At 56.9% G+C, this 24,193-nt stretch overlaps 2 protein-coding genes and 1 pseudogene across 8 annotated transcripts in view; 2 read left to right on the plus strand and 1 right to left on the minus strand.

Annotated features, from left to right (window-relative positions):
• The first annotated feature begins 6,872 nt into the window (after positions 1-6,872).
• Positions 6,873-16,921, plus strand: NACAD (NAC alpha domain containing). Its single transcript, XM_063725998.1, has 8 exons — positions 6,873-7,028; positions 9,741-15,251; positions 15,492-15,604; positions 15,687-15,758; positions 16,094-16,240; positions 16,336-16,482; positions 16,596-16,718; positions 16,835-16,921. The coding sequence occupies exons 1-8, from the start codon at positions 6,962-6,964 to the stop codon at positions 16,847-16,849; spliced, it is 6,195 nt and encodes a 2,064-aa protein (XP_063582068.1). The 5' UTR covers positions 6,873-6,961; the 3' UTR covers positions 16,850-16,921.
• LOC129054343 (nascent polypeptide-associated complex subunit alpha, muscle-specific form-like) lies at positions 16,907-19,648 on the plus strand (annotated as a pseudogene).
• Positions 19,649-20,040: 392 nt separating this feature from the next.
• CCM2 (CCM2 scaffold protein) overlaps positions 20,041-24,193 on the minus strand; it is a 77,092-nt gene continuing 72,939 nt past the window's right edge. For 6 of the 7 annotated variants that reach the window (XM_024250436.3, XM_054559230.2, XM_024250437.3 and 3 more), the window contains 4 exons: positions 23,713-23,770; positions 22,921-23,032; positions 22,085-22,223; positions 20,041-20,716 (listed from right to left, as the gene is read on the minus strand). In XM_024250436.3, coding sequence (XP_024106204.1) covers positions 20,436-20,716; positions 22,085-22,223; positions 22,921-23,032; positions 23,713-23,770 — 590 coding nt within the window. In that variant the 3' untranslated portion in view covers positions 20,041-20,435. The remainder of the gene's footprint in view (positions 20,717-22,084; positions 22,224-22,920; positions 23,033-23,712; positions 23,771-24,193) is intronic. The other variant, XM_054559231.2, reaches the window with a different exon arrangement.

A 24,193-nucleotide genomic window follows, 5' to 3' on the forward strand; every position in this document is an offset into this window, starting at 1 on the left:
GCTACAACAGAATACTGCAAACTGAGTAATTTATAAAGAACAGAACTTGGCCAGGCATGGTGGCTCATGCCTGTAATCCCAGCACTTTGGGAGACTAAGGCGGGCAGATCATGAGGTCAGGAGTTCAAGACCAGCCTGACCAACATAGTGAAACCCTGTCTCTATTAAAAGTACAAAAATTAGCCAGGCATGGTGGCAAATGCCTGTAATCCCAGCTACTCAGGAGGATGAGGCAGGAGAATCGCTTGAACCCAGGAGGTGGAGGTTGCAGTGGGCCAAGATCATGCCACTGCACTCCAGCCTGGGTGACAGAGTGAGACTGTGTCTCAAAAAAGAAAGAAAAGAATTTTATGTGGTTCATGGTTCTGGAGGCTGGGAAGTCTAAGAGCATGGCACCAGCATCTGGTGAGTGTCATCCTATAGCAGAAGGCATCACACAGTGAGATAGCATGCACAAGACAGAGAAAATGAGGCCAAACTTATTCTTTTATCAGGGGCCCACCCTTCAGAATCTAAACCATCCCATGTTAACAGCATTAATGATAGCCAAGACCTCCTAGTCTAAATGCCTCTTAAAGGTGTCCTACCTCTTAATACTGTTGCAATGCAGTTAAATGTCAACATGAGTTTAAGAGGGCATGTTCAAACCATAGCATGGTGTGAAGTAAGTGTCAACTTTATTTTGCATGTGGCTATCCATTTGTCCCAGCACCATTTGTTGAAAAGACTGTTCTTTCCCCCTACCCCTTTGAATGATCTTGACACCCTTGTCAAAAATCAGTTGACCATAGATGTGTGGGTCTGCTTCTGGGCTCTCAGTTCTATTCCATTTATGTTTATGTCTGTTCTTCTGCCAGTAGCACACTATCTCTTGATTGCTGTTGCTTTGTACTAAGTACTGAAATTGGGAGGTGGTTTTGTTTTCAAGATTGTTTGGCTACTCTTGGTCCCTTGCAATTCCATGTGATTTTTAGAATTAACTCATCCATTTCTACAATGAAATTAGTTGGGACTCTGATAGGGATTGGGTTGGATCTTTAGATCTTGGGGATTGTTACCATGTTAATGTTAAGTCCTCTGATCCATGAACATGGGATACTTTCATATTTATTTAGATATTCCTTAATTCTTTCAACATTGTTTTGGAGTTTCTAGAGTATTAGTTTTGAACTACTTTTGTTAAATTTATTCCTGAGTATGTTATTTTTTTTAATGCCAGTTTGAATGGAATTGTTTGCTTATTTTTTTATTTTTAGAAACAGGGCCTTGCTGTGTTGGCCAGGGTGGCCTCAAACTCCTGGGCTCAAGCAATCCTTCTGCCTCAGCCACCCAAGTAGCTGGGACTACAGGTGTGCACCATCATGCCTGGCTCCTGGAATTTTCATAATCTCAATGTTGGATTTTCATTGCAAGTTTACAGAAAAACAATTGATTTTTATATATGGATTTTGAATCCTGCAACCTTGCTGAACTATTATAATGTGTCTGTGGGTCTATTTTCTTTTTCTTTTTTTGAGACGGAGTCTTGCTGTGTCGCCCAGGCTGGAGTGCAGTTGCATGATCTCGGCTCACTGCAACCTCTGCCGCCTGGGTTCAAGCAATTCTCCCTGCCTCAGCCTCCTGAGTAGATGGGATTAGAGGCACCCACCACCATGCTTGGCTAATTTTTGTATTTTTTAGTAGAGATGGGGTTTTGCCATGTTGGCCAGGCTGGTCTTGAACTCCTGACCTCAGGTGATCCACCCACCTCAGCTTCCCAAAATGCTGGGATTACAGGCATGTGGGTCTATTTTCATATATTCTTTTTTAGTTCATTGAACTTTGTGGTTGTGTAGGTTATTGTTCTTCAGTAAATTTGAGAAGTTTTCAGTCATTACTATTTCATATATTTTTCTTTCTCCTTTTTCTTTTCTCTTCTTTTGGTATTCCCATTATGTGTATGTGGGTGTGCTTAATAGTGTTCACGTTCTCTGGAGTTTCTGTTCATTTTTCCTTTTTTTCTGTTATTCAGTTTGGATGATCTCCATCAATCTCTAATCTCTATCAAGTTCACTAATTCTTTCTTCGCCCACTGAAATCTACTGTTCAGCCCTCTTGTGAATTTTTTCTTTCAGATATTTTACTTTTCAACTCCATAATTTGCATTTTTAAAAAATTTATATCCAGCCTGGGCAACATGGTGAGACCTCATCTCTACAAAAAAATTTTTAAATTAGCTGGGTGTGGTGGCATATACCTCAACTATTCAGGAGGCTGAAGTGGGAAGATCACCTGAGCCCCAGAGGTGGAGGCTGCAATGAGCCATGATCACGCCACCGCACTCCGGCTGGGGCAACAGAGTGAGAGCCTGTCTCAAAAAAAATATTTTTTTAATTAAAAAAATAATTTCTATCTCTTTGCTGATATTCTCTATTTGATGGAATATCATCATATACCTTCCATTACTTCTTTAATCATGCTTTCCCTTATTCTATGAACATATTTGTAGTGGTTATTTTGAAATATTTTTCTGTTAAAATCTTGTTGCTTACGCACGCAGGTTCTGTTCCTGCCTTTTGTATTTTTCTGGTATACAAGTCATACTTTCATTTCTTTGCTAATTTTTTGTTGGAAAGTGGACATTTTAATAACATTAAATAAATAATTGAACAGTACCCAATAGCAACTCTGGGTACAGGTCCAAACCCCCTCTCTTCTGGAGCTTGTATTGCTGTTTGCTTGTTTATTTGCTTAGTGACTAGCTGGATTATTTTGGTGAGGTCTTTCCCGCTCTCCTACAATGTTCCGCCTCTGATGGTCCTCTTCAGGGAGGTGCAGCTATGTGTATGCCCACAGTCACCCTGGAATGACAGTGCTTCTGGTAAGGCTCTCCTACTCCCTTTTCCTAACCATGCCCAGCTGTTAAACTCCACTAATTGCCACTCCTAAACTCCACTGATTGCTCTATTGTTTTCGACAATACTCTGGGCACAAATTCCTCTGCAAACTAATCCAAATTGTGGCCTCTTAGCTAGAATAGTTTCAGAGGCCAGTGTTTATTTAACATTTTCTTTAATCCCAGTAGGGCTCCACCCAGCTGTCTTATTACCCCATTTTCTCCTGCAAACTAGCCAACCTCCAACCTAGGCTGTATCTTCGTTAGACCCATGAATCTCCTTCCAGTTGCCTTTCACCATAACCTCTACTGCTGTTGAGAATACCCTTGGGTTTAAACTTCCTTGTGTTGCCTTGCAAGTAAGGTCATTTCCTATGGGAAGAGATCATGGGCTATCTGTTTTACAACCTGCCTCTCCCCTCCAGGCAAAATCTCTTAGCTCAGTGGCAAACTTCTGAGTCACACTCCGGGAGCTGAGCAGTCAGTGGAAGGGAGGCAGCAGCCTCTCCTGGCATGGAACTCTCACCTCACAAGCCGTGAGAAGGGCTGTCAGGACCCCAGTATTCTCAGCATGCCACACCCGAAGCAGAGCCCACTTTCCACAAGTGGGGGCTAAGTGGAAGAAGGGAGCTCCACCTCAACCAGACTCACCCAGGACTTACTTCCACAACAGGCAGCTGGAAGCAGGATGAGATACACTGAAGTACTCCCTCCTCCCAGTAAGAAAGCCCTCTGACCGGGAGATGGAAGAAGAGAAGCCTGTGTTCTTGGCAACCCCAGTCTGGTGTGGAGTCCACCTCCCTTTGCTGGACTGAGTTGTCTTGATTCAAATACCACAGACTCTCGCCTTTCTTACTAAATTCTCATAGATTTTCTTGAATAGATGTTTTTTTTTTTTGGAAACAGAGTCTCACTTCATCACCCAGGCTGGAGTGCAGTGGCAGGATCTCGGCTCACTGCAACGAACCTTCGCCTCCAGGGTTCAAGCAATTCTCCTGCCTCAGCCTCCCTAGTAGGTAGGATTACAGGCATGCATCACCATACCCAACTAATTTTTGTATTTTTTTTAGTAGAGATGGGTTTTCACCATGTTGGCCAGGCTGGTCTCGAACTCCTGATCTCAAGTGATCCGCCCACCTTGGCCTCCCAAAATGCTGGGATTACAGGCGTGAGCCACAAAACCCAGCCTTGAATAGATGTTTCTTCATTTGCTGTTTGCCCTTCAGACCATTTCCAGAAGCTTTAATTTGTTCTCTCTTTCATTTTTATTTTGTTGGGCCCTTTCTTTTTTTTTTTTTTTCCGAGACGGAGTCTCACTCTGTCACCAGGCTGGAGTGCAGTGGCACGATCTCGGCTCACTGCAACCTCCACCTCCCAGGTTCAAGCAATTCTCCTGCCTCAGCCTCCCGAGCAGCTGGGACTACAGGCATGCACCACCACGCCCGGCTAATTTTTGTATTTTTAGTAAAGACAGGGTTTCACCATGTTGGCCAGGAAGGTCTTGATTTCTTGACCTCATGATCCGCCCCCCTCGGCCTCCTGAAGTGCTGGGATTACAGGCATGAGCCACCACGCCTGGCTTGTTGACCTTTCAACTCAGTTTTTTTTTTTTTAATAATTTTTACCAGGCTGGGTGTGGTGGCTCACACCTGTAATCCCAACACTTTGGGAGGCCAAGGTGGGCGGATCACGAGGTCAGGAGTTCAAGACCAGCCTGGCCAACAGGGTGAAACCCCGTCTCTACTAAAAATACAAAAATTAGCCAGGCATGGTGGGACCTGTAGTCCCAGCTACTCAGGAGGCTGAGACAGTAGGATCGCTTGAACCCGGAAGACAGAGGTTGCAGTGAGCCGAGATCATGCCACTGCACTACAGACTGGTCAAAAGAGCGAGACTCCATCTCACATTAAAAAATTAAATTTAATAATAATAATTTTTACCAGTTTCACTGGGGAGCTGCTCAGCAGAACTCCCTATGCTTTCATTCTGGAAGTCAATCTGCCTTTTATTTCTTCTTGCTTTATTGAAAGGGTTAGAAATTCCAATAATATGTTGAAAAGTGTGGTGAGTGCAGACACCCTTGCCTTGTTCCCAATCTTAAAAAGCATTCAGTCTTTCACCATTAAGTATGATGTCAGCTGTATAAGTTTTTTATGTAAGATCTTTATCAAGTTTATTTTTAACTTGCTGAAAGTGTTTTTTTTTTTAAATCATGAATGATGTTGGTTATGTCAAACACATTTTCCGTGTCAACTGATACCATAATTTTTCTTCTTTAGCCTGTTGGTGTTGTGGATTATTGTTGGTTGATTTTCAACTGTCAAACCAGCCTTGCATACGTGGAATAAATTCCACTTGGTCATGGTGTATTTTTTTTATACATCATTATATTTGATTTGCCAATATTGAGAATTTTTGTGCCTGAATTCATGAGAGATGCTGGTCTGCAGTTTTCGTTTTGGGGGTCTTGGGGTGTATTGACACTTTGTTAGCTTTTTTTTTTTTTTGAGACAGAGTCTCGATCTCTTGCCCAGGCTGGAGTGCAGTGGCACAATCTCGGCTCACTGCAACCTCCGCTTCCCGGGTTAACGTCATTCTCCTGCCTCAGCCTCCTGAGTAGCTGGGACTACAGGAGCCCGCTACCACGCCCGGCTCATTTTCTGTATTTTTCGTAGAGACGAGGTTTCACCACGTTAGCCAGAATGGCCTCGATCTCCTGACCTCGTGATCTGCCAGCCTCGGCCTCCCAAAGTGCTGGGATTACAGGCGTGAGCCTCCGCGCCCGGCGACACATTGTTAGTTTTGACATCAGGATATTTCTTGCCTTATAAAATGAGTTAGGAAGTGTCCCCTTCTCTTTTGTTTTCTGGAGGAGATTGTTTAAAGTTGATGTTAATTCTAATGGTGTGGTGTGTCTGATTCCTGGGGTACAGCGGGGAGAGATGCCCAGCAGGCAGCCAGGTGTGTAGCACTGAGCCTTGAGGCAGGTCTGGGGGAGTCAGAGGGCAGCCCCTGGCTTCATGAGCTCAAAGTTAGAACCCACAGAAGACTGAGGATGTTGAAACCTCCCTCCCTGCCTGTGACAATGGCTACTCTGATTCCCCCCACCCCAGTCTGGGGTGATGACAATGTCTCATTCATCTGTCTCCCTGGTGCCTGGCACGGGGGAGGAGGGCTGCTCAGTGAATCTGGGTGGCGCAGTAGCCTGTGTGAAAGCAAGAGGCATTTCAGGAAATTCACGGGGCGGGCTTCCTCCTGGGAGGTGTGGCAGAGGGTGCTGCCAGGAATAGAGGGAAACACTTTCTTCCCTTTTCCTTCTACTGCCTAGTGTGGGGGTGGAGGGGAGATGATGGGACAGATCACCGAGTTGCCAAGAGACCTGGAGACGAACCCATCCGGGCCGCCTTCCCTGGTGCGCTCTCGTCGGCTCCATCCCTGGTTGCCATGGAGACAGGAGGCGGTTGCCACGGAGACCGACGACTGCCAGGACCAGCCAATCACTCCGGAGCTGCAGCTCCAGCTCACCTTTTGGATGGAGGCATCGGGCTGGGCGGGGCCCCCTCCCTCCCCAGGCCCTGCACCCTCTGCTTGGTCAGCGGGGAAGGAGGCTGCGCCGCCAACTCCACCCAAAGCGCTCCGAGCATCCCAGGATCCCAACCACCTCCCCAGTCTCCCGCAACCAGGATGCTAGGGGCGTCCCCGCCTCTTCCCGGCCACGGGCTAATGCCATCCTGAGGCAACCCAGCTTCCAATTGGCCCTGAAACCCTCCCTCGTAAATGCTGTGGAAAGGGTGGGACCGGGCGCAGGCGCCCACCCCCGCTCCCCCTCGAAACCGCCCACAGCGAGAGGGAGGCCACAGCCGAGTGGGGTGGGGGCGGGGAGGGAGCCCCCCCCCACGCCCTCCGCAGTGCCTGGCGAGCCCGCGCACGCTCACTCGCTGGGACCGGCGGGCGGGGCGGCCTGACGTCACCCACTGCCCCCACGGCCCGGCCGAGGGGCGGTGGCCGCGCAGGCTCGGCGGGGCGGCGGCACGGACTGACGGAGGGTCGGAAGGACTGAGGGACGGGCGGGCGCACGGCCAGGCCATGCCTGGGGAGGCTGCCCGCGCCGAGCTGCTGCTGCCCGAGGCGGACCGACCCGGGCCCCGCACAGGTGAGGCCGTGGCCACTCTTTCCCTGCCTCCAGCCTCTCGCCTCTCCAGCCCGGGTTCTCTTTCCATCGCTCACCTTTCACCCCTCTCCCCCATCCCCCTGGCCCCCCTCGAGTCCCCTCCCCTTTCTGCGCCCTGTCCTTCCCTCCATCTGAACTCTGCTACCGCCTCTCTCAGAACCGCGGGGAAGGTGGGGCGCACGAAGTGCCCTCCGCGAGCCAGAAAGGACGTGGGGGCTTAAGCCCTTGGCTTCCGACCCAGGGATCGTGGGGCTCGCATCCCGCCCGCTGCATCCCGTTGTCTGCACCGAGCTGCCAGCCTGCCGGGGCTGGGCCGCTCTGGACAGAGGCAGCGGGTTCTGGAGGCGGGGTGTCCGGCCGATACCCCCAGTACGATCAGGTGACCACCGGGAGGGTCCTCAGTTGCACCCGGTCTGTCCTGAGCCGGCGATGGGTCATGGCTCTGGAGGGAGGAGCAGGACTGCCTGGAGCCTGGGAAGCCGGGATGGAGGGCCAGGTTGTGGAAGAAAGCCTAAGTTGGGTCTGGAAGGTGGAAGGCCTTGGGGGAGGTGGCCTGATTAGCAATGGCCCTGGGTGTGCAGACTTGTCCTTAGGCTGGGTCAACAAATGCTGGTGGAGGCTGATGGGGTCTACGGGGGCCTAGAAAGAGCCGAGCCTGGACAGTCCTGGCGTGGAGGTCAGCCATGTGTGGGTAGGGCCAAGGGCACCTTGCTGTGGGCAAGAAGTCACCCAGAGATGGGACCACTGCTGGGGCCTGGGGCCTGGTTTGGGGTGACACAGGCTGCTGCCTCTGCTCTAGGTGGGAGGCAGGGAGTGCAGGCCCGGACTTCCCAGCCCCAGGGTCTTGTGCTGGCTCTGTTCTGGCTTGCTTGGTGACCTTGAATGAGTTATAAAAACCTTTGGCCTTTGGTTTCTGTACCATCCCAACAGCTCAGCCGTTCCCCTGCCCTGGGGGCCACACCAGGGGCCAGAACCAAGAGCCCAGCTTCAGGGCACCCAGTGATGCCCCACCAGCCACGCCCACTCCTGATGTTGGGTGTCAGGCATGCAGGAACCCAAAGGACCCCCTTGTCTCAGGACCCCCTGGATGTCCCATCACCCCAGCAGCAAAGCCCTCGGGTGATGAGTTTTGGCTGGTGGCTCAGGGCTCAGGGCTCTGATGCTGCTGAGGGGAGCTGGAGCAGCCTGGCAACAGGGTCCCCCTTCTTTCAGCTTCAACTCTAATCCTGGCTCTGCTTTGCAGATGAGAAAGCTGAGGTGCAGGAGATGTTGTCCTGGTCACCAGTGAGTGCAGTAGAGCAGGAGCCACCAGGCAGGCATCTGCAGCCTGGAGAGCTGGCCCCTGTGTGCCGCCGCTCCCCCACCTTGGGCAAGACCTGGCCTGGGCTCTGAAGGGCCTTCACTGGATGCTTCAAGCAGAGGTGCTTTGGCCTAGGTCCAAGTGAGGGAGTGGACATAATGGAGACATTTAAAATGAGGCTTATGAGCATTTAGAGCACACAGGAAAATGCTTATGAGATTAGGCTGGGTGAAAACAGCTCGATTCAAGACTGAATGTGCAATGTGATCTCGCCTGTGATAAAATACAGGCCAGTAAGAGTCCAGGAGGCAGAAAACCATAGCGGTGTGGTGTGCTGCAACCTCGGAGGGGTTTTCTTCCATCTTCCTGAGTCCCCTAAGTCCTTTCTGACCCATGAGTGCTACTTCCTATGGACTCCTTTCTCAGCTGGAGGTGTGTTAGCTCACAGACATGTACTGAGTACCAGAGCCTCCTCATACTGAAGCCTGCCCAGGGGGTTGTGGGAGTGCATCATGGGACCCAGAGAAGGCCCACAGGGCAGGGCGGGAACTCCCAGCACCCGGGAAGGAACTGGTGGTCACCCATGGGGTGGCTGCCACCAAGGAGAGGACTCAGCCAGAGGCTGCTGTTGGCCCTCTGAAGCTGTCCTGTGCTCTTGCTGGGCTCCACGGTCTCCATTCCTGCCCACTACTGCCCTTGTGGCCAGATGCTCCAACAAAGCCTCCGTGGGACATTTCATCTCTGTTCTCCAGAAACTTGGCTGAGTGTGGCGGCCCCTGGCTTCCTCATCTCCCTGGCCGCAGGAGGGGAGCAGGGTCGGAGGGGCCTGGTGAAACCCTGACATATTGGCCTCAAGTGTAGGTAGCAAGGACAGCAGAGAGAGGAGGCAGAGCGAGCCATGAAGCCTGGAGTGTTCGAGCTGCGCGCGTCGTGCTGGTGCCGCCTGCCTCATGTGGCGCATCTATTGGGAGGTCATGGGATGGGGCTGGCACTGCCCGGCAGAGTCCCACCACCAGCCCCTCCCACTGAGCCCAGCTGAACCACACTGATTCTATGGAATGGAAACTGCAATCCAGTCTCCCCAGAGAGGCTTAAATGCTAGTTCTTTGCTGAGGTGTCCTTGAGAAAAGCTGCCGGGCAGGTCTGTTCATGACTCCCAGCAACACTTCTCTCAAAACCCCTCTCTAGGAAACCACTAGCAGCTGCTCTCTGCTGTCAAAACTCCTGGAAGTTCTCCCTCAAACGCAGCGCGCACAGGGTCTTCTCTTTTCTCTTCTGCCTTCCTGGATCCGCCTTCCTCTGGGCCCTATGCAGCCGGAATCCATCTCCCTGGGCCTGGCCCTTGCCTGGCAGATGCATCCAGGGGCACCTCACGATCTTCTCTATCTCCACAGATCTGTCCTGCGATGCGGCTGCTGCCACCACCATCCTGGGAGGGGACCAGCGGGAGCCCTGTGCTCTGACCCCAGGGCCCAGCCACCTGGCCCTCACGTTCCTGCCCAGCAAGCCGGGTGCCCGGCCTCAGCCCGAGGGAGCCAGCTGGGATGCAGGGCCTGGTGGGGCACCCTCGGCCTGGGCAGACCCAGGGGAGGGCGGCCAGAGCCCCATGCTCCTCCCTGAGGGCCTATCTTCCCAGGCTCTGTCCACCGAGGCTCCTCTCCCGGCCACCCTGGAGCCCCGGATTGTGATGGGAGAGGAGACGTGCCAGGCCCTCCTGTCACCCAGGGCTGCCCGGACAGCGCTCAGGGACCGGGAGGTTGGGCACGCAAGCCCAGACCCACCCCCCGAGCTGTGTTCTCAGGGTGATCTTTCTGTGCCTTCCCCTCCGCCAGACCCTGATTCCTTCTTCACGCCTCCCTCCACCCCCACCAAGACCACCTATGCCCTGCTTCCTGGCTGTGGGCCCCGTGGGGACGCCGGGGACTCAGAGGCTGAGCTGCGGGATGAGCTGCTGGACTCGCCCCCTGCCTCGCCCTCGGGCTCCTACATTACGGCCGATGGGGACAGCTGGGCCTCTTCACCCTCCTGTTCCCTCAGCCTGCTGGCTCCGGCTGAAGGGCTGGACTTCCCCTCAAGCTGGGGCCTGTCCCCACAGGGGTCCATGGCGGATGAACGAGAGCTGCACCCTGCCGGGACCCCAGAGCCCCCATCCTCTGAGTCCAGCCTCTCTGCAGACAGCAGCTCCTCCTGGGGCCAGGAGGGCCACTTCTTCGACCTGGACTTCCTGGCCAGTGACCCGATGATCCCCGCAGCCCTCCTACCCTTCCAGGGCAGCCTCATCTTCCAGGTGGAGGCAGTGGAGGTGACACCGCTATCCCCAGAGGAAGAAGAAGAGGAGGCTGTGGCGGATCCCGATCCAGGTGGGGACCTGGCTGGGGAGGGTGAGGAGGACAGCACGTCCGCCTCCTTCCTGCAGTCACTGTCTGACCTGTCCATCACGGAGGGCATGGACGAGGCTTTTGCCTTCCGGGACGACACCTCTGCAGCCTCCTCTGATTCAGACTCGGCCTCCTACGCAGAGGCAGACGATGAGAGGCTGTACAGCGGGGAGCCCCATGCCCAGGCCACCCTGCTCCAGGACAGTGTCCAGAAGACAGATGAGGAGAGCGGAGGTGGGGCCAAGGGGCTGCAGGCTCAGGAAGGGACTGTGTCCTGGGCCCTGGAGGCTGCTCCTCAGACCTTAGACAGAGGGGCCTATCTCTCCCAGAGACAGGAATCGATCTCAGAAGTAACAGAAGAGGGCCTTGCTTTAGGCCAGGAGTCCACTGCCACTGTGACCCCTCACACTCTGCAGGTAGCCCCAGGCCTCCAGGTGGAGGCGGCTACCAGGGTGACCCCACAGGCTGGGGAGGAAGACGCGGACTCCACCACTGGACAAGAATCTGCTGCCACGGCAATGCCTCAGCCCTCCCAGGAGGGCATCAGCGAGATCTTAGGCCAAGAGTCTGTCACTGCAGAAAAACTTCCAACTCCACAGGAAGAAACAAGCCTCACATTGTGTCCAGACTCTCCTCAGAACTTAAAGGAAGAAGGAGGGCTGGACCTCCCCTCTGGCCGAAAGCCTGTAGCTGCCACCACGATTGTCCCCAGGCAGGCTGAAGAGGACCTCACCTTACCCCAGGACTCTGCTATGACACCACCTCTGCCCCTACAAGACACAGATCTCTCGTCAGCCCCAAAACCTGCGGCTGCAGCCACGCTTGTGCCCCAGCAGGCTGAAGAGGGCCCCACCTTACCCCAGGACTCCGCTATGACACCACCTCTGCCCCTACAAGACACAGATCTCTCGTCAGCCCCAAAGCCTGCGGCTGCAGCCTCGCTTGTGCCCCAGCAGGCTGAAGAGGGCCCCACCTTACCCCAGGACTCCGCTATGACACCACCTCTGCCCCTACAAGACACAGATCTCTCGTCAGCCCCAAAGCCTGCGGCTGCAGCCTCGCTTGTGCCCCAGCAGGCTGAAGAGGGCCCCACCTTACCCCAGGACTCCGCTATGACACCACCTCTGCCCCTACAAGACACAGATCTCTCGTCAGCCCCAAAGCCTGCGGCTGCAGCCTCGCTTGTGCCCCAGCAGGCTGAAGAGGGCCCCACCTTACCCCAGGACTCCGCTATGACACCACCTCTGCCCCTACAAGACACAGATCTCTCGTCAGCCCCAAAGCCTGCGGCTGCAGCCTCGCTTGTGCCCCAGCAGGCTGAAGAGGGCCCCACCTTACCCCAGGACTCCGCTATGACACCACCTCCGCCCCTACAAGACACAGATCTCTCGTCAGCCCCAAAGCCTGCGGCTGCAGCCTCGCTTGTGCCCCAGCAGGCTGAAGAGGGCCCCACCTTACCCCAGGACTCCGCTATGACACCACCTCTGCCCCTACAAGACACAGATCTCTCGTCAGCCCCAAAGCCTGCGGCTGCAGCCTCGCTTGTGCCCCAGCAGGCTGAAGAGGGCCCCACCTTACCCCAGGACTCCGCTATGACACCACCTCTGCCCCTACAAGACACAGATCTCTCGTCAGCCCCAAAGCCTGCGGCTGCAGCCTCGCTTGTGCCCCAGCAGGCTGAAGAGGGCCTCACCTTACCCCAGGACTCCGCTATGACACCACCTCTGCCCCTACAAGACACAGATCTCTCGTCAGCCCCAAAGCCTGCGGCTGCAGCCTCGCTTGTGCCCCAGCAGGCTGAAGAGGGCCTCACCTTACACCAGGACTCCGCTATGACACCACCTCTGCCCCTACAAGACACAGATCTCTCGTCAGCCCCAAAGCCTGCGGCTGCAGCCTCGCTTGTGCCCCAGCAGGCTGAAGAGGGCCTCACCTTACCCCAGGACTCCGCTATGACACCACCTCTGCCCCTACAAGACACAGATCTCTCGTCAGCCCCAAAGCCTGCGGCTGCAGCCTCGCTTGTGCCCCAGCAGGCTGAAGAGGGCCCCACCTTACCCCAGGACTCCGCTATGACACCACCTCTGCCCCTACAAGACACAGATCTCTCGTCAGCCCCAAAGCCTGCGGCTGCAGCCTCGCTTGTGCCCCAGCAGGCTGAAGAGGGCCCCACCTTACCCCAGGACTCCGCTATGACACCACCTCTGCCCCTACAAGACACAGATCTCTCGTCAGCCCCAAAGCCTGCGGCTGCAGCCTCGCTTGTGCCCCAGCAGGCTGAAGAGGGCCCCACCTTACCCCAGGACTCCGCTATGACACCACCTCTGCCCCTACAAGACACAGATCTCTCGTCAGCCCCAAAGCCTGCGGCTGCAGCCTCGCTTGTGCCCCAGCAGGCTGAAGAGGGCCTCACCTTACCCCAGGACTCCGCTATGACACCACCTCTGCCCCTACAAGACACAGATCTCTCGTCAGCCCCAAAGCCTGCGGCTGCAGCCTCGCTTGTGCCCCATCAGGCTGAAGAGGGCCCCACCTTACCCCAGGACTCTGCTATGACACCCCCTCTGCCCCTACAAGACACAGATCTCTCGTCAGCCCCAAAGCCTGCGGCTGCAGCCTCGCTTGTGCCCCAGCAGGCTGAAGAGGGCCCCACCTTAACCCAGGACTCCGCTATGACACCACCTCTGCCCCTACAAGACACAGATCTCTCGTCAGCCCCAAAGCCTGTGGCTGCAGCCACGCTTGTGCCCCATCAGGCTGAAGAGGGCCCCACCTTACCCCAGGACTCCGCTATGACACCACCTCTGCCCCTACAAGACACAGATCTCTCGTCAGCCCCAAAGCCTGCGGCTGCAGCCTCGCTTGTGCCCCAGCAGGCTGAAGAGGGCCTCACCTTACCCCAGGACTCCGCTATGACACCACCTCTGCCCCTACAAGACACAGATCTCTCATCAGCCCCAAAGCCTGCGGCTGCAGCCTCGCTTGTGCCCCATCAGGCTGAAGAAGGCCCCACCTTACCCCAGGACTCCGCTATGACACCACGTCTGCCCCTACAAGACACAGATCTCTCGTCAGCACCAAAGCCTGCGGCTGCAGCCTCGCTTGTGCCCCAGCAGGCTGAAGAGGGCCTCACCTTACCCCAGGACTCCGCTATGACAGCACCTCTGCCTCTGCAAGACACAGGCCCCACCTCAGGTCCAGAGCCTCTGGCTATGGCCACCCCTCAAACCTTTCAGGCAGAAGCAGGCTGCGCCCCAGGGACAGAGCCTGTGGCCACCATGGCTCAGCAGGAAGTAGGTGCAGCCTTAGGCCCCAGGCCAGCACCTGAGGAGAAGAATGCAGCCCTCCCTATAGTCCCGGAGCCTGCAGCCTTGGACCAGGTCCAACAGGATGACCCACAGCCAGCTGCAGAAGCTGGGACACCCTGGGCCGCACAGGAAGATGCGGATTCCACTTTGGGCATGGAGGCCCTCAGTCTCCCTGAGTCTGCCTCTGGTGCTGGGGAGGAAGTAGCAGAAGCCGTTTCTAGGCCTGGACGGGAAGCATGTCTGGAAGCGCGAGCGCACACAGGTGATGGGGCTAAGCCTGACTCGCCCCAAAAGGAGACCCTGGAGGTTGAGAACCAGCAGGGAGGAGGCCTGAAGCCACTGGCACAGGAACATGGACCCAGGTCAGCACTTGGAGGTGCAGGGAAGGTCCCCGAGGCACCTCCTGCTGCCTGCCCTGAGGTCAGCCAGGCCCGGCTCCTGAGCCCAGCCAGGGAGGAAAGAGGCCTGAGTGGCAAGTCCACCCCGGAGCCCACGCTTCCCTCAGCTGTGGCCACAGAGGCCAGTCTGGACTCCTGCCCAGAGTCTTCAGTAGGGGCTGTGTCCAGGCTGGACAGAGGCTGCCCTGACGCGCCTGCCCTCACATCTGCACCAACCTCCCAGCAGCCGGAGCCTGTGCTGGGAGGCTGCCCTGATGCGCCTGCCCCCACGTCTGCACCAACCTCCCAGCAGCCGGAGCCTGTGCTGGGTCTGGGCAGTGTTGAGCAACCCCACGAAGCACCCAGTGTCCTTGGCGCCCCCTTGCTGCAGCCCCCAAAAAACCTTGCCAAGGGTCAGCCCAGCGCACCCGTGGACAGGCCCCTGGGCCCTGACCCTTCTGCTCCTGGTACCCTTGCTGGGGCAGCCCTACCCCCACTGGAGCCCCCAGCCCCCTGCCTGTGCCAGGACTCCCAGGAAGACTCCGTGGAAGACGAGGAGCCTCCAGGCTTTCTGGGCCTCCCACCGCCCCAGGCAGGAGCCCAGCCTGCCGCCGCTGCTGTCTCAGGAACCACACAGCCTCTGGGGACTGGGCTGCGAGTCAGCCTCTCACCTCACTCCCCACTCCTCAGCGCCAAGGTGGCCTCCATGGATGCCAAAGACCTGGCCTTGCAGATCTCGCCGCCTTGCCAAGTGCCTCCTCCCTCTGGGCCCCAGAGCCCAGCTGGCCCTCAAGGGCTCTCGGCCCCCGAGCAGCAAGAGGATGAGGACAGCCTGGAGGAAGGTAAGGCAGAGGGTGGGAGTGAAGTGCCCTGGGGCTTGGGTCAACTGGACTCCTCCTTAGAGCTGTCCTGAGCTGGAGGGCCTCTGAGGTGGCAGGGTGGGGGGCCCAGACCCCACAGCCACCATGGAGAGCTGGCACTGCTTCCTCTGGCCCTGATGTGGCAGCAGGGCCAGGGTCCTGAACCCCCTTCCCCGCCACCTAGAAGCAAAAGGCCATCCTCACACCTCTCCCCTTCCCTAGACTCGCCTCGGGCCCTGGGCTCGGGCCAGCATTCGGATAGCCACGGGGAGTCGTCAGCCGAGCTGGACGAGCAGGACATCTTGGCTCCTCAGACCGCGCAGTGTCCAGCCCAGGTGCCCAGTCCAGGGAGGAGGGTGGGCCTCTGGGAGGGCCCCATACCCCACCCATGGATGCTCAGCCTTCACCTTTTCCCAGGCCCCAGCAGGCGGCAGTGAGGAGACCATCGCCAAAGCCAAGCAGAGTCGCAGTGAGAAGAAGGCCCGAAAGGTGGGCTGGTGGCTCCCCCTGGGACCTCAGGCCTGGGACCATCTGTGTGGGGAACGTCCTTACCAAGACCCTCACACTCCATGGCTAATGAAATCCCATCCATCGGGGGACCTTTGGGTCCATGCCAGTAACCCACACACCTTCCCCTAAACAGCTGAGGCTGGAATGTCATGAGAGGGCCCTTATAGATTGAGGCTTATGGGGAAGGACCAACCACCAGCCCAAAGTCTTGGGGAAGCTGGCGGTGGAAACTGCCTTCCTGGGCACTGTGCTGCTCTCCTCCCCCGATGTGGGTCAACACCAGGTCTGAGCCCCCCTCTGCCCTCTACTCCCAGGCAATGTCAAAGCTGGGCTTGCGGCAGATTCAGGGAGTCACCAGGATCACCATCCAGAAGTCCAAGAACATCCTCTTTGTCATCGCCAAGCCTGATGTCTTCAAGAGCCCAGCCTCAGACACTTATGTGGTCTTTGGCGAGGCCAAGGTCTGGGTGGAGGCTGTGGTGGAATGGGGGATCTGAGGGATGGGGGACAAGAGGGGGGACAGGCTCTACTGACACAGCTGTCTTCCATGTTGCAGATTGAGGACCTGTCCCAGCAAGTGCACAAAGCCGCAGCTGAGAAGTTTAAGGTGCCCTCAGAGCCCTCGGCCTTGGTCCCTGAGTCAGCACCCAGGCCCCGGGTGAGGCTGGAGTGCAAGGAAGAAGAAGAGGAGGAGGAGGAAGAGGTGAGGTGCAGGGGCTCCAGGACCTCACAGAGGGTGGTGGGAAGTGCTACATGGGAGCTCTGCCCCAGGGACCTCAAGCAACTCCAGCCACTTCCCTGCTCCCCCAACCCCAGGTGGACGAGGCGGGGCTGGAACTGCGTGACATTGAGCTGGTGATGGCGCAGGCCAATGTGTCCAGGGCCAAGGCCGTGCGGGCTCTGAGAGACAACCACAGTGACATCGTCAACGCCATCATGGTGAGTGAGCACTGGCCCCTTTCCCTGCCCCTGAGCTGTCCCCAAGGGCCTCGAGGGGTCCTGATGTTGGCTCCACTGCGGGGTGCTTCCCCCAGCATGACCATCTCTTTCTGCAGGAACTGACCATGTAGCCACTGACCAGAAGCTGGAGCCATCCTATGCCTTCCCTCAGCTCTGCTACTTAATAAATCGGTATCCCTTCATTGCCCTCTGGTGTCTCCTCCTCGCCCTTTGGAGTCCCATCATCACCATCTGGCATCCCTTCACTTCCCTCTGGTGTCCCTTCACCACCCTCTGGTGTCCCCTCACCGCCCTATGGTGTCCACTCATTACTCTGTGGTGTCCCCTCACTGCCCTATGGTGTTCACTCATTACTCTCTGGTGCCCCCTCATCACCCTCTGGTGTCCCTTCATCATCCTCGTGTCCCCTCACTTCCCTCTGGTGTCCCCTCATCACCCTCTGGTGTCCCTTCATCAACCTCTTTTGTCCCCTCACTTCCCTCTGGTGTCCCATTACTCTCTGGTGTCGCCTCAATACTCACCGGTGTCCCCTCACCGCCCTCTGGTGTCCCCTCATTACTCCCTGGTGTCCCCTCACCACCCTCTGGTGTCCCCTCACCGCCCTGTTGTCCCATTACTCCCTGGTGTCCCCTCACCGCCCTGTTGTCCCCTCATTACTCCCTGGTGTCCCCTCACCGCCCTCTGGTGTCCACTCAATACTCTCTGGTGTCCCCTCACCGCCCTCTGGTGTCCCCTCACCGCCCTCTGGTGTCCCCTCATTACTCTCTGGTGTCCCCCCACCACTCTCTGGTGTCCCCTCAATACTCTCTGGTGTCCCTTCACTGCCCTCTGGTGTCCCCTACTCTCTGGTGTCCCCTCACCGCCCTCTGGTGTCCCCTCAATACTCTCTGGTGTCCCCTCATTACTCTCTGGTGTCTCCTCAATACTCTCTGGTGTCCCCTCGCCGCCTTCTGATATCCCCTCATTACTCTCTGGTGTCCCCCCACCACTCTCTGGTTTCCCCTCAATACTCTCTGGTGTCCCTTCACTGCCCTCTGGTGTCCCCTACTCTCTGGTGTCCCCTCACCGCCCTCTGGTGTCCCCTCAATACTCTCTGGTGTCCCCTCATTACTCTCTGGTGTCTCCTCAATACTCTCTGGTGTCCCCTCACCGCCTTCTGATGTCCCCTCATTACTCTCTGGTGTCCCCTCACCGCCTTCTAATGTCCCATTACTCTCTGGTGTCCCCTCACCGCCTTCTGATGTCCCCTCATTACACTCTGGTGTCCCATCGCCTTCTGATGTCCCCTCATTACTCTCTGGTGTCCCCTCACCGCCCTCTGGTGTCCCCTCAATACTCTCCAATGTCCCCTCACTGCCCTCTGGTGTCCCCTCATCACCCTCAGATGTCCCCTCACCGCCCTCTGGTACCCCTCATTACTCTCTGGTGTCCCCTCACCACCCTCTGGTGTCCCCTCACCACCCTCTGGTGTCCCCTCATCACCCTCTGGTGTCCCCTCATCACCCTCTGGTGTCCCCTCATCACTCCCTGATGTCCCATTACTCCCTGGTGTCCCCTCACTGCCCTCTGGTGTCCTGTCACCACCCTCTGATATCCCTTCATTACTTCCTGGTGTCCCCTCATTACCCTCTGGTGTCCCTTCATCTGCTCCATGTCCTCTACTCTTTCTGCTAGCAAAGACCAGTGACTGCAGCATGGGGGCCGCACCTGGGACGGACCCTGGAGGGGCAGGCATGTGGCTCCTTTGACACTCCACAAAGAAGGCCCATGCAAGGCCATGTTCAACCAGTGGGATGGAAGGCGGACACTGAACCTTCTGGCACAGGGTGGGCTCTGGTAGGGGGCAAGAGCCCAGGAGACTGTGTGGTTCGTCCTCAGCCTCTCCTGATGCTTCCAGGGCATGTCCATTTTCATGTAAACTTAGAGACAGTGTCAACAGTAAAGAGCCTGCTGCCTGCCCTGGCCTGGGGTCCCATGAGTAAGCAGCTCTACAACAGCCCAGTACAGTGGGAAAACTCGCCCATAAAACACTGACCAGGGCCGGCCGCGGTGGCTCACTCCTGTAATCCCAACACTTTGGGAGGCAGGCGGATCACAAAGTCAGGAGTTTGAGACCAGCCTGGCCAATATGGTGAAACCCTGTCTCTACCAAAAATACAAAAATTAGCCGGGCGTGGTGGCAGGCACCTGTAGTCCCAGCTACTCGGGAGGCTGAGACAGGAGAATCGCTTGAACCCAGGAGGTGCAGGTTGCAGTGAGCCAAAACCGCGCCACTGCACTCCAACCTGGGCAACAGAGTGAGACTCTGTCTTCAGAAAAACAAAACAAAACAAACAAAAAAACACCAACCAGGCCCCTTCCTGTCCAGAAGCTGTGATACCATACAAACCCGTCCACCTTATTCAGGAAGGTGCCTGAGATACTCCAGATCCTCTGGCTTGGCCTGGACACAATCAGGGTGTCCATGGAGCCCCAGAGGCTCTCCCTGCTTCCCCAAGCCTGGGCCAGAGAAGCCCTGGGGCCTGACATGCAACCCCTCCATCCAGCAAGGCTAGGCCCCCAGCCTGGGCAGGAAGGAGATGTGACAGCCAATCTCCTTCCTAGATGTCTGTCCCCTTGGGGGTCTCAGCAGGGTTGTGGCTGTTCTCCGGTGGAGGGAGAGGCTCAGGACAACCTGACCCAGGTCACCTCTCCTCCCCTTCCCATATCCAAGGAAGGTTTGTAAGGCCCCAAAGGGTATAGGCAAGACCAAGGCCAACAGGGTTTGGGGAGAAGAGCTCACGGGACAAGGATGGAGACAGGCACACAATGAGGGCACAGGGTCGGCAGAGTTGCACACTGGCCTCTGAAGACCCAGCCCCCGGGCTCCAAAGTGACGAGATCTCAGATAGCATTTCTGTTCCACGGGGTAGTGCAGGCTGCTTGAGGAAAAAACCTGCAGCATGGGGTTGGGGGGAAGGGGGGTGCAGGGCACAGCCAGTGACCTCGAAGGATTCAGTGCACAGGATGTAAAGATCAAGGTGCCAACACACACTACGCACGCTATCCCCACACACGCTGCCCATGAAAGGCCTCAGAACACTCGCTCCTGCCCCACACCCACACTACTCAAGTCCAAATCGAGCCCTTCCTGTGGCACAAGAGCCTGTTGCCTCCTCCACCCCAGCCCCCAGGGACCACTGCCGAGTCCCAGGTGCTGCAGGGCAGACGGGGACCCAGGGACAGAGACTAGAGCGGACACCCCTCCTGGCACCGATGGCTTTCACCCAACTGGATCAGAAATATGCTTGGCAACCGGAGATTAAATTATTCACATTGCAGTAAACTTCTTTTTAAGGTCTCTGAGAGTTACAATAGGAACATCATGTGCAAAACTGACAGCTGTCCAAGGGCCCAGCCGACAGGACTGGCTCTCCCTGCCAGCTCGGCCGGGCCCTCCCCGAGCAGGGACACGCTGCAGGGCTTGGCTGAGCCCTGGTGGACAAGGCAAAGAGCCTTCCACCCCGCACTGGGGCTCGTGTCCCTCGGCAGCTCCCTGCTCCTTCACAGTAGAGGACCTGGGCCGCCCGGGGCCATCTGCGCCTGGAGCCTCTCCCTGGCCACCACCAAGGGCTGACACGCAGGTCTGGGCAGCTCCTTCTGGGAAGGCCTACGATGACTGCGCGGAAGGTATGGGTGCCCCCCATCCACTGTCCATCATGCTGAGTCCTGGTCCATGCTGCAGCCCAGCGCCTCAATGTCGCTGCTGATGTCCGAGATCATGCGGTCCCACTCATCCCCCTCTGAGGGTGCCGAGCGGTCATCAGAGCTGCCCGTGGCCCTGTTCCCGTTGGTGGTGGAACTGGATGTGGTGCTCAGGGCCCGACGGTGCCTGCCAAAGCTGTCGGTGATGATGCCGCGGCCATCCTTCACGCCAATGGTCTCCAGGAAGTTCTCGAAGTGCTGGCTGTCCTTCTCAGGGATGAAGGGCCTCAGACCTGCAGACACACAACACCCAGCATGGCACCTCCAGTTCAGCTCAGCCCACTCAGCTCTTCTCTCAGGGCTCAAAGCCCCCTGACAGGGCCACAGCTGCCCCTGGTGCATGGCCTTGGGGACCCTGATGCCATGCTCACTGCATCTAGCATCCTGATTGAAATCATGCTTCCTGGGGCCAGACAGTTTGGCTAAAACCTCAACTCTGACAGACACTGCTGCTGGCCCTGACAGCTTACTGCCTCTGCCACATGCACACTCCCTGGCCTCAAGGCACCAGCACAGGCCAAGAACCTGTGGCCTCCTCTCTCTCTATTAGTCCTCACAAAGTCCCCATTTTACAGTGGGGAAAGCTGAGGCCCAGAGCAGTCCTCAAAGCCGCCTGCTGGCACCCAGCAACAAGGGTGCAGTCCTCAGAGGCAGGCCTCATGCCAAAGTCCACTGTTTCCCTGCCATGACCCAGGTGACTGCCCTAACTCAGAGGGCTGCCCTCTTATTCGGGAAGCCTAGTGTGTCTCTCAGAATCTCTACTCCCTGCTGTGGAGGGGCAGACAGAGTCCCATGCCAGGAGGCGACGCAGGGCCCAGCACAGAAGGGGCAGGCACTGCTTAGACAGAACCTGTTGTACAGAGAGGCTGCCCCAGCCTCCAGCCCTTCACGCTCCTAAGAGTGGGGAGCCCTGGGCAGGCAACCCACGTTTGCCACTGCCAGGTCGGTACGACAGTTAACAAACCCACCTTCCTTGGTTTGCAGGGAAAACAGGCCAGGACCCAGAAGCCTTCAACTGGCTACTAGCAACACATTACTGCCAACTTGCTGTGTTCTAAGTGTCGGCAGAGGGAAACCACAGCTAAGTCACCGCCCCTGAGAGGTGTGGGGCCAACATCCAACTCTGCTGCTCAGACCACACAGCCCTCTAGCCGCACTGACCTAATGTGCCGAGCATTTTGGGGGTCTTGGCAAATGCTGGTCCTTCCGCCTTGAAGTCCTACCCATTCACCAAAACCCATGCCTCTCTGGCTCCTCCAGCACTCTTCTCCTAAATCTCAGGGTTGTGTTCACTCCCAGCCCTGCTCCTGGGGGATCTCTGCTGCTTCCTGGCAGGGCCCATCCAGCTCAGCTTGAGTCCCCAGGAGAATGAAGGCCTGTCGGTGGGCCCCCAACAGTACCTGGGAAAAGCCCTTCCGACTAATCACGGCAGATTCCCCGATCTCTGGACTGTGCTGTCATGACCATCTCTGGTTCCAATCTCCCATCCCTGATGGAGCCCCTGCTGCACCCACTGAGGGGTCCGTGTGCACATTCCCAGGAGGGATCAGCCTCTCCAAGCCAGGTTTGGACAAGCCACCCTCTTTCCAGGGCCCACTCACCAAGCAGCAGGAACTTGCGGCTGTCCCCGTACAGCTGCCGCAGGTTGATGCAGAACTCGTGGATAGAGGCCCCATTGCGGTACTCGTGCAGCAGCGCTGCAAACTGCTGGATCTCCTGTGATGACAGCTTAGTGCGCAGCTACAAGAGAGCAGAGCCAGGTGGGGGCTGGGCACAGTGGGCAAGAGTAGGCAGTCGGGCCCACCCTGCCACAGCCAATAACCCCAGCCGGAGCACCAGCTGTCTCTGGCTTCACCTCTGCACAGGCTGGGGCATCAGAATGCCCACAATGTGTCCCCATCCTACCGGGCCTGGCACAGGGCCACCCAGAGGAGACCAAGGCACCCGGGCAGCTCCACTCTCCTGAGCTGGAACACAGAGTGCATGGGAGGGACAGGAGCCAGCAGGGCAGGGTGGAAGTTGGCAACCTGGCCCGGGGCCAATGCCTGTGCCCTTAGGCTACACACAGGCACACAGGCAGATCAGGAAGACTTGAGTTTTCAATGACAGAACTATACAAGATGGGGAGGATAAAAATGTCTGGCCATGTGGCCTTGCAGGGGCCACCGTTCCCTCCCCTCCCCCAGGACCTAAGCACAGGCCTGCAGTCCAGCCCTGATGGCCACAGCACTCCCAACTCAGCCCCACTGACTCATGCTCTCCTAGACTATCCCCGGGAAAAGGCAGTGATGTCAGCAAAATTGACCAAGAGTGCTCTAGGTGACCTCACTCACTGCAGACTGCCCTGCACTGCTCCTCCTCCTCCTCCCCTTCCCCCCATCCTCCCTGGGGCACCCCCTCCCTCATGCAGCCCAGCGTCCCTGCGGCGGAGGCCTACCGTCAGCATGTAGTCCTGCAGCAGCTCAGTGGCACTGGCGCTCAGCTCACTCTCACTGATGGTCTTGCCGTGGGGTGACGCACCACCCACATCCACGGATTCAGGGAAGCAGCTGTGAAAGAATGTGGTATGTGAGTGGGTGGCTTCCCCGACTCTCCATCCCACACACGTTTCAGGAAACCTAGTCCATGCCGTGTGTGTGGGTCCCTGTCCTTGAACAGAGGAATGTAAGTGATGATGATGATGAGAGGAGAGCTGGCCGGGCGTGCAGGGTGGTCAGCTTGGCCTGGTCCTGGGGCTCCCCGGGGGTGTGGCTCTGAGTTGGGCTCTGAGTGAAGGGAGGGAGTACACAGGTCAAGGAAGTGGGCAGCATTGTTGGGCAGGGGAAGGAGCCGGGGTTGGGGAGGTGGCAGGAATGGAGAGCGCAAGTGGGTGAACTACTACAGAGCCCCAGGCGGTGGCAGAGATGGGCTGGAAGGCCAGCGCCTTGGCAGGCTCGGGCAGGGGAACAGCTCCATCCAACATGCCTATTACAAGCTCACTCTTGGGAGGCCATGGGAAGGTAGGCAGGGAGAGACCAGAGGGACAGCAAGGGCTCTAGAAGTCTGAAGTCTACGAGGAGAGGGCGGCGAGCCAGGCCTCAGCCATTCACTAAGCTGGGGACAGTGGGTCTGGGGATGGCTTAGCGAGGGTGAGCTAAGATGGGGGAGCTGACTGGCTGCAGCCTGGACAACACCAGGCAATGCATTTGGTGCGTGTCCCACCGCAGGGCTTGGTGGCATGTGCACTCACAAAGTGCTGGCTTCTACCTCGTAGGTCTCCTTAATGTCCACTTTTGTAGAAGAGTCATCTGTAAGGAAGATGCAGAAAACTAAGATGACTTTCAGGGACACAGTGGGGAGGCATTTTGAGTCCAGCCCACTGCTGTATTTACAGGAGACAGCAGCAGCCCTGGTCTTCAGAGACCCTGCTGTCCTTCATCAAGCTGCCCGCACTCTGGAATGTGCTGTGTGCCTCAGGGCAGGGCTTCCCAGACTTGAGCCCACATACACCCCTCCTGGGGATCCTGGCAAATGCAAATCCTGCTGCAGGCTGGGCTGAAGTCCACATTCACCCATGGCCAGAGCCAACAAAAGCTGTCTTTGAGGTATCACTCACGTGCCAGGCAGGGTTACTGGGGCTTTGTCTCCTTTAACCCAGGCACATATCACCCCTGTCTTCACTTGTAGATGAGGAAGCAAGTCAGAGAGTTACGCAACTTGGCCCAGGTCAC

Source organism: Pongo abelii, chromosome 6 (assembly GCF_028885655.2).
Source record: "Pongo abelii isolate AG06213 chromosome 6, NHGRI_mPonAbe1-v2.0_pri, whole genome shotgun sequence".
Taxonomy (NCBI): Eukaryota; Metazoa; Chordata; class Mammalia; order Primates; family Hominidae; genus Pongo; species Pongo abelii.

What these genes read in the sequence shown, in the direction of transcription:
- NACAD (XM_063725998.1), top strand. Translation starts at nt 6,962, where the DNA reads ATGCCTGGGGAGGCTGCCCGCGCCGAGCTGCTGCTGCCCGAGGCGGAC. An exon ending in CCGCGCAGTGTCCAGCCCAG is followed by an intron (nt 15,605 to 15,686) that starts GTGCCCAGTCCA and finishes ACCTTTTCCCAG; the next exon opens with GCCCCAGCAGGCGGCAGTGA. An exon ending in TGGTCTTTGGCGAGGCCAAG is followed by an intron (nt 16,241 to 16,335) that starts GTCTGGGTGGAG and finishes TCCATGTTGCAG; the next exon opens with ATTGAGGACCTGTCCCAGCA.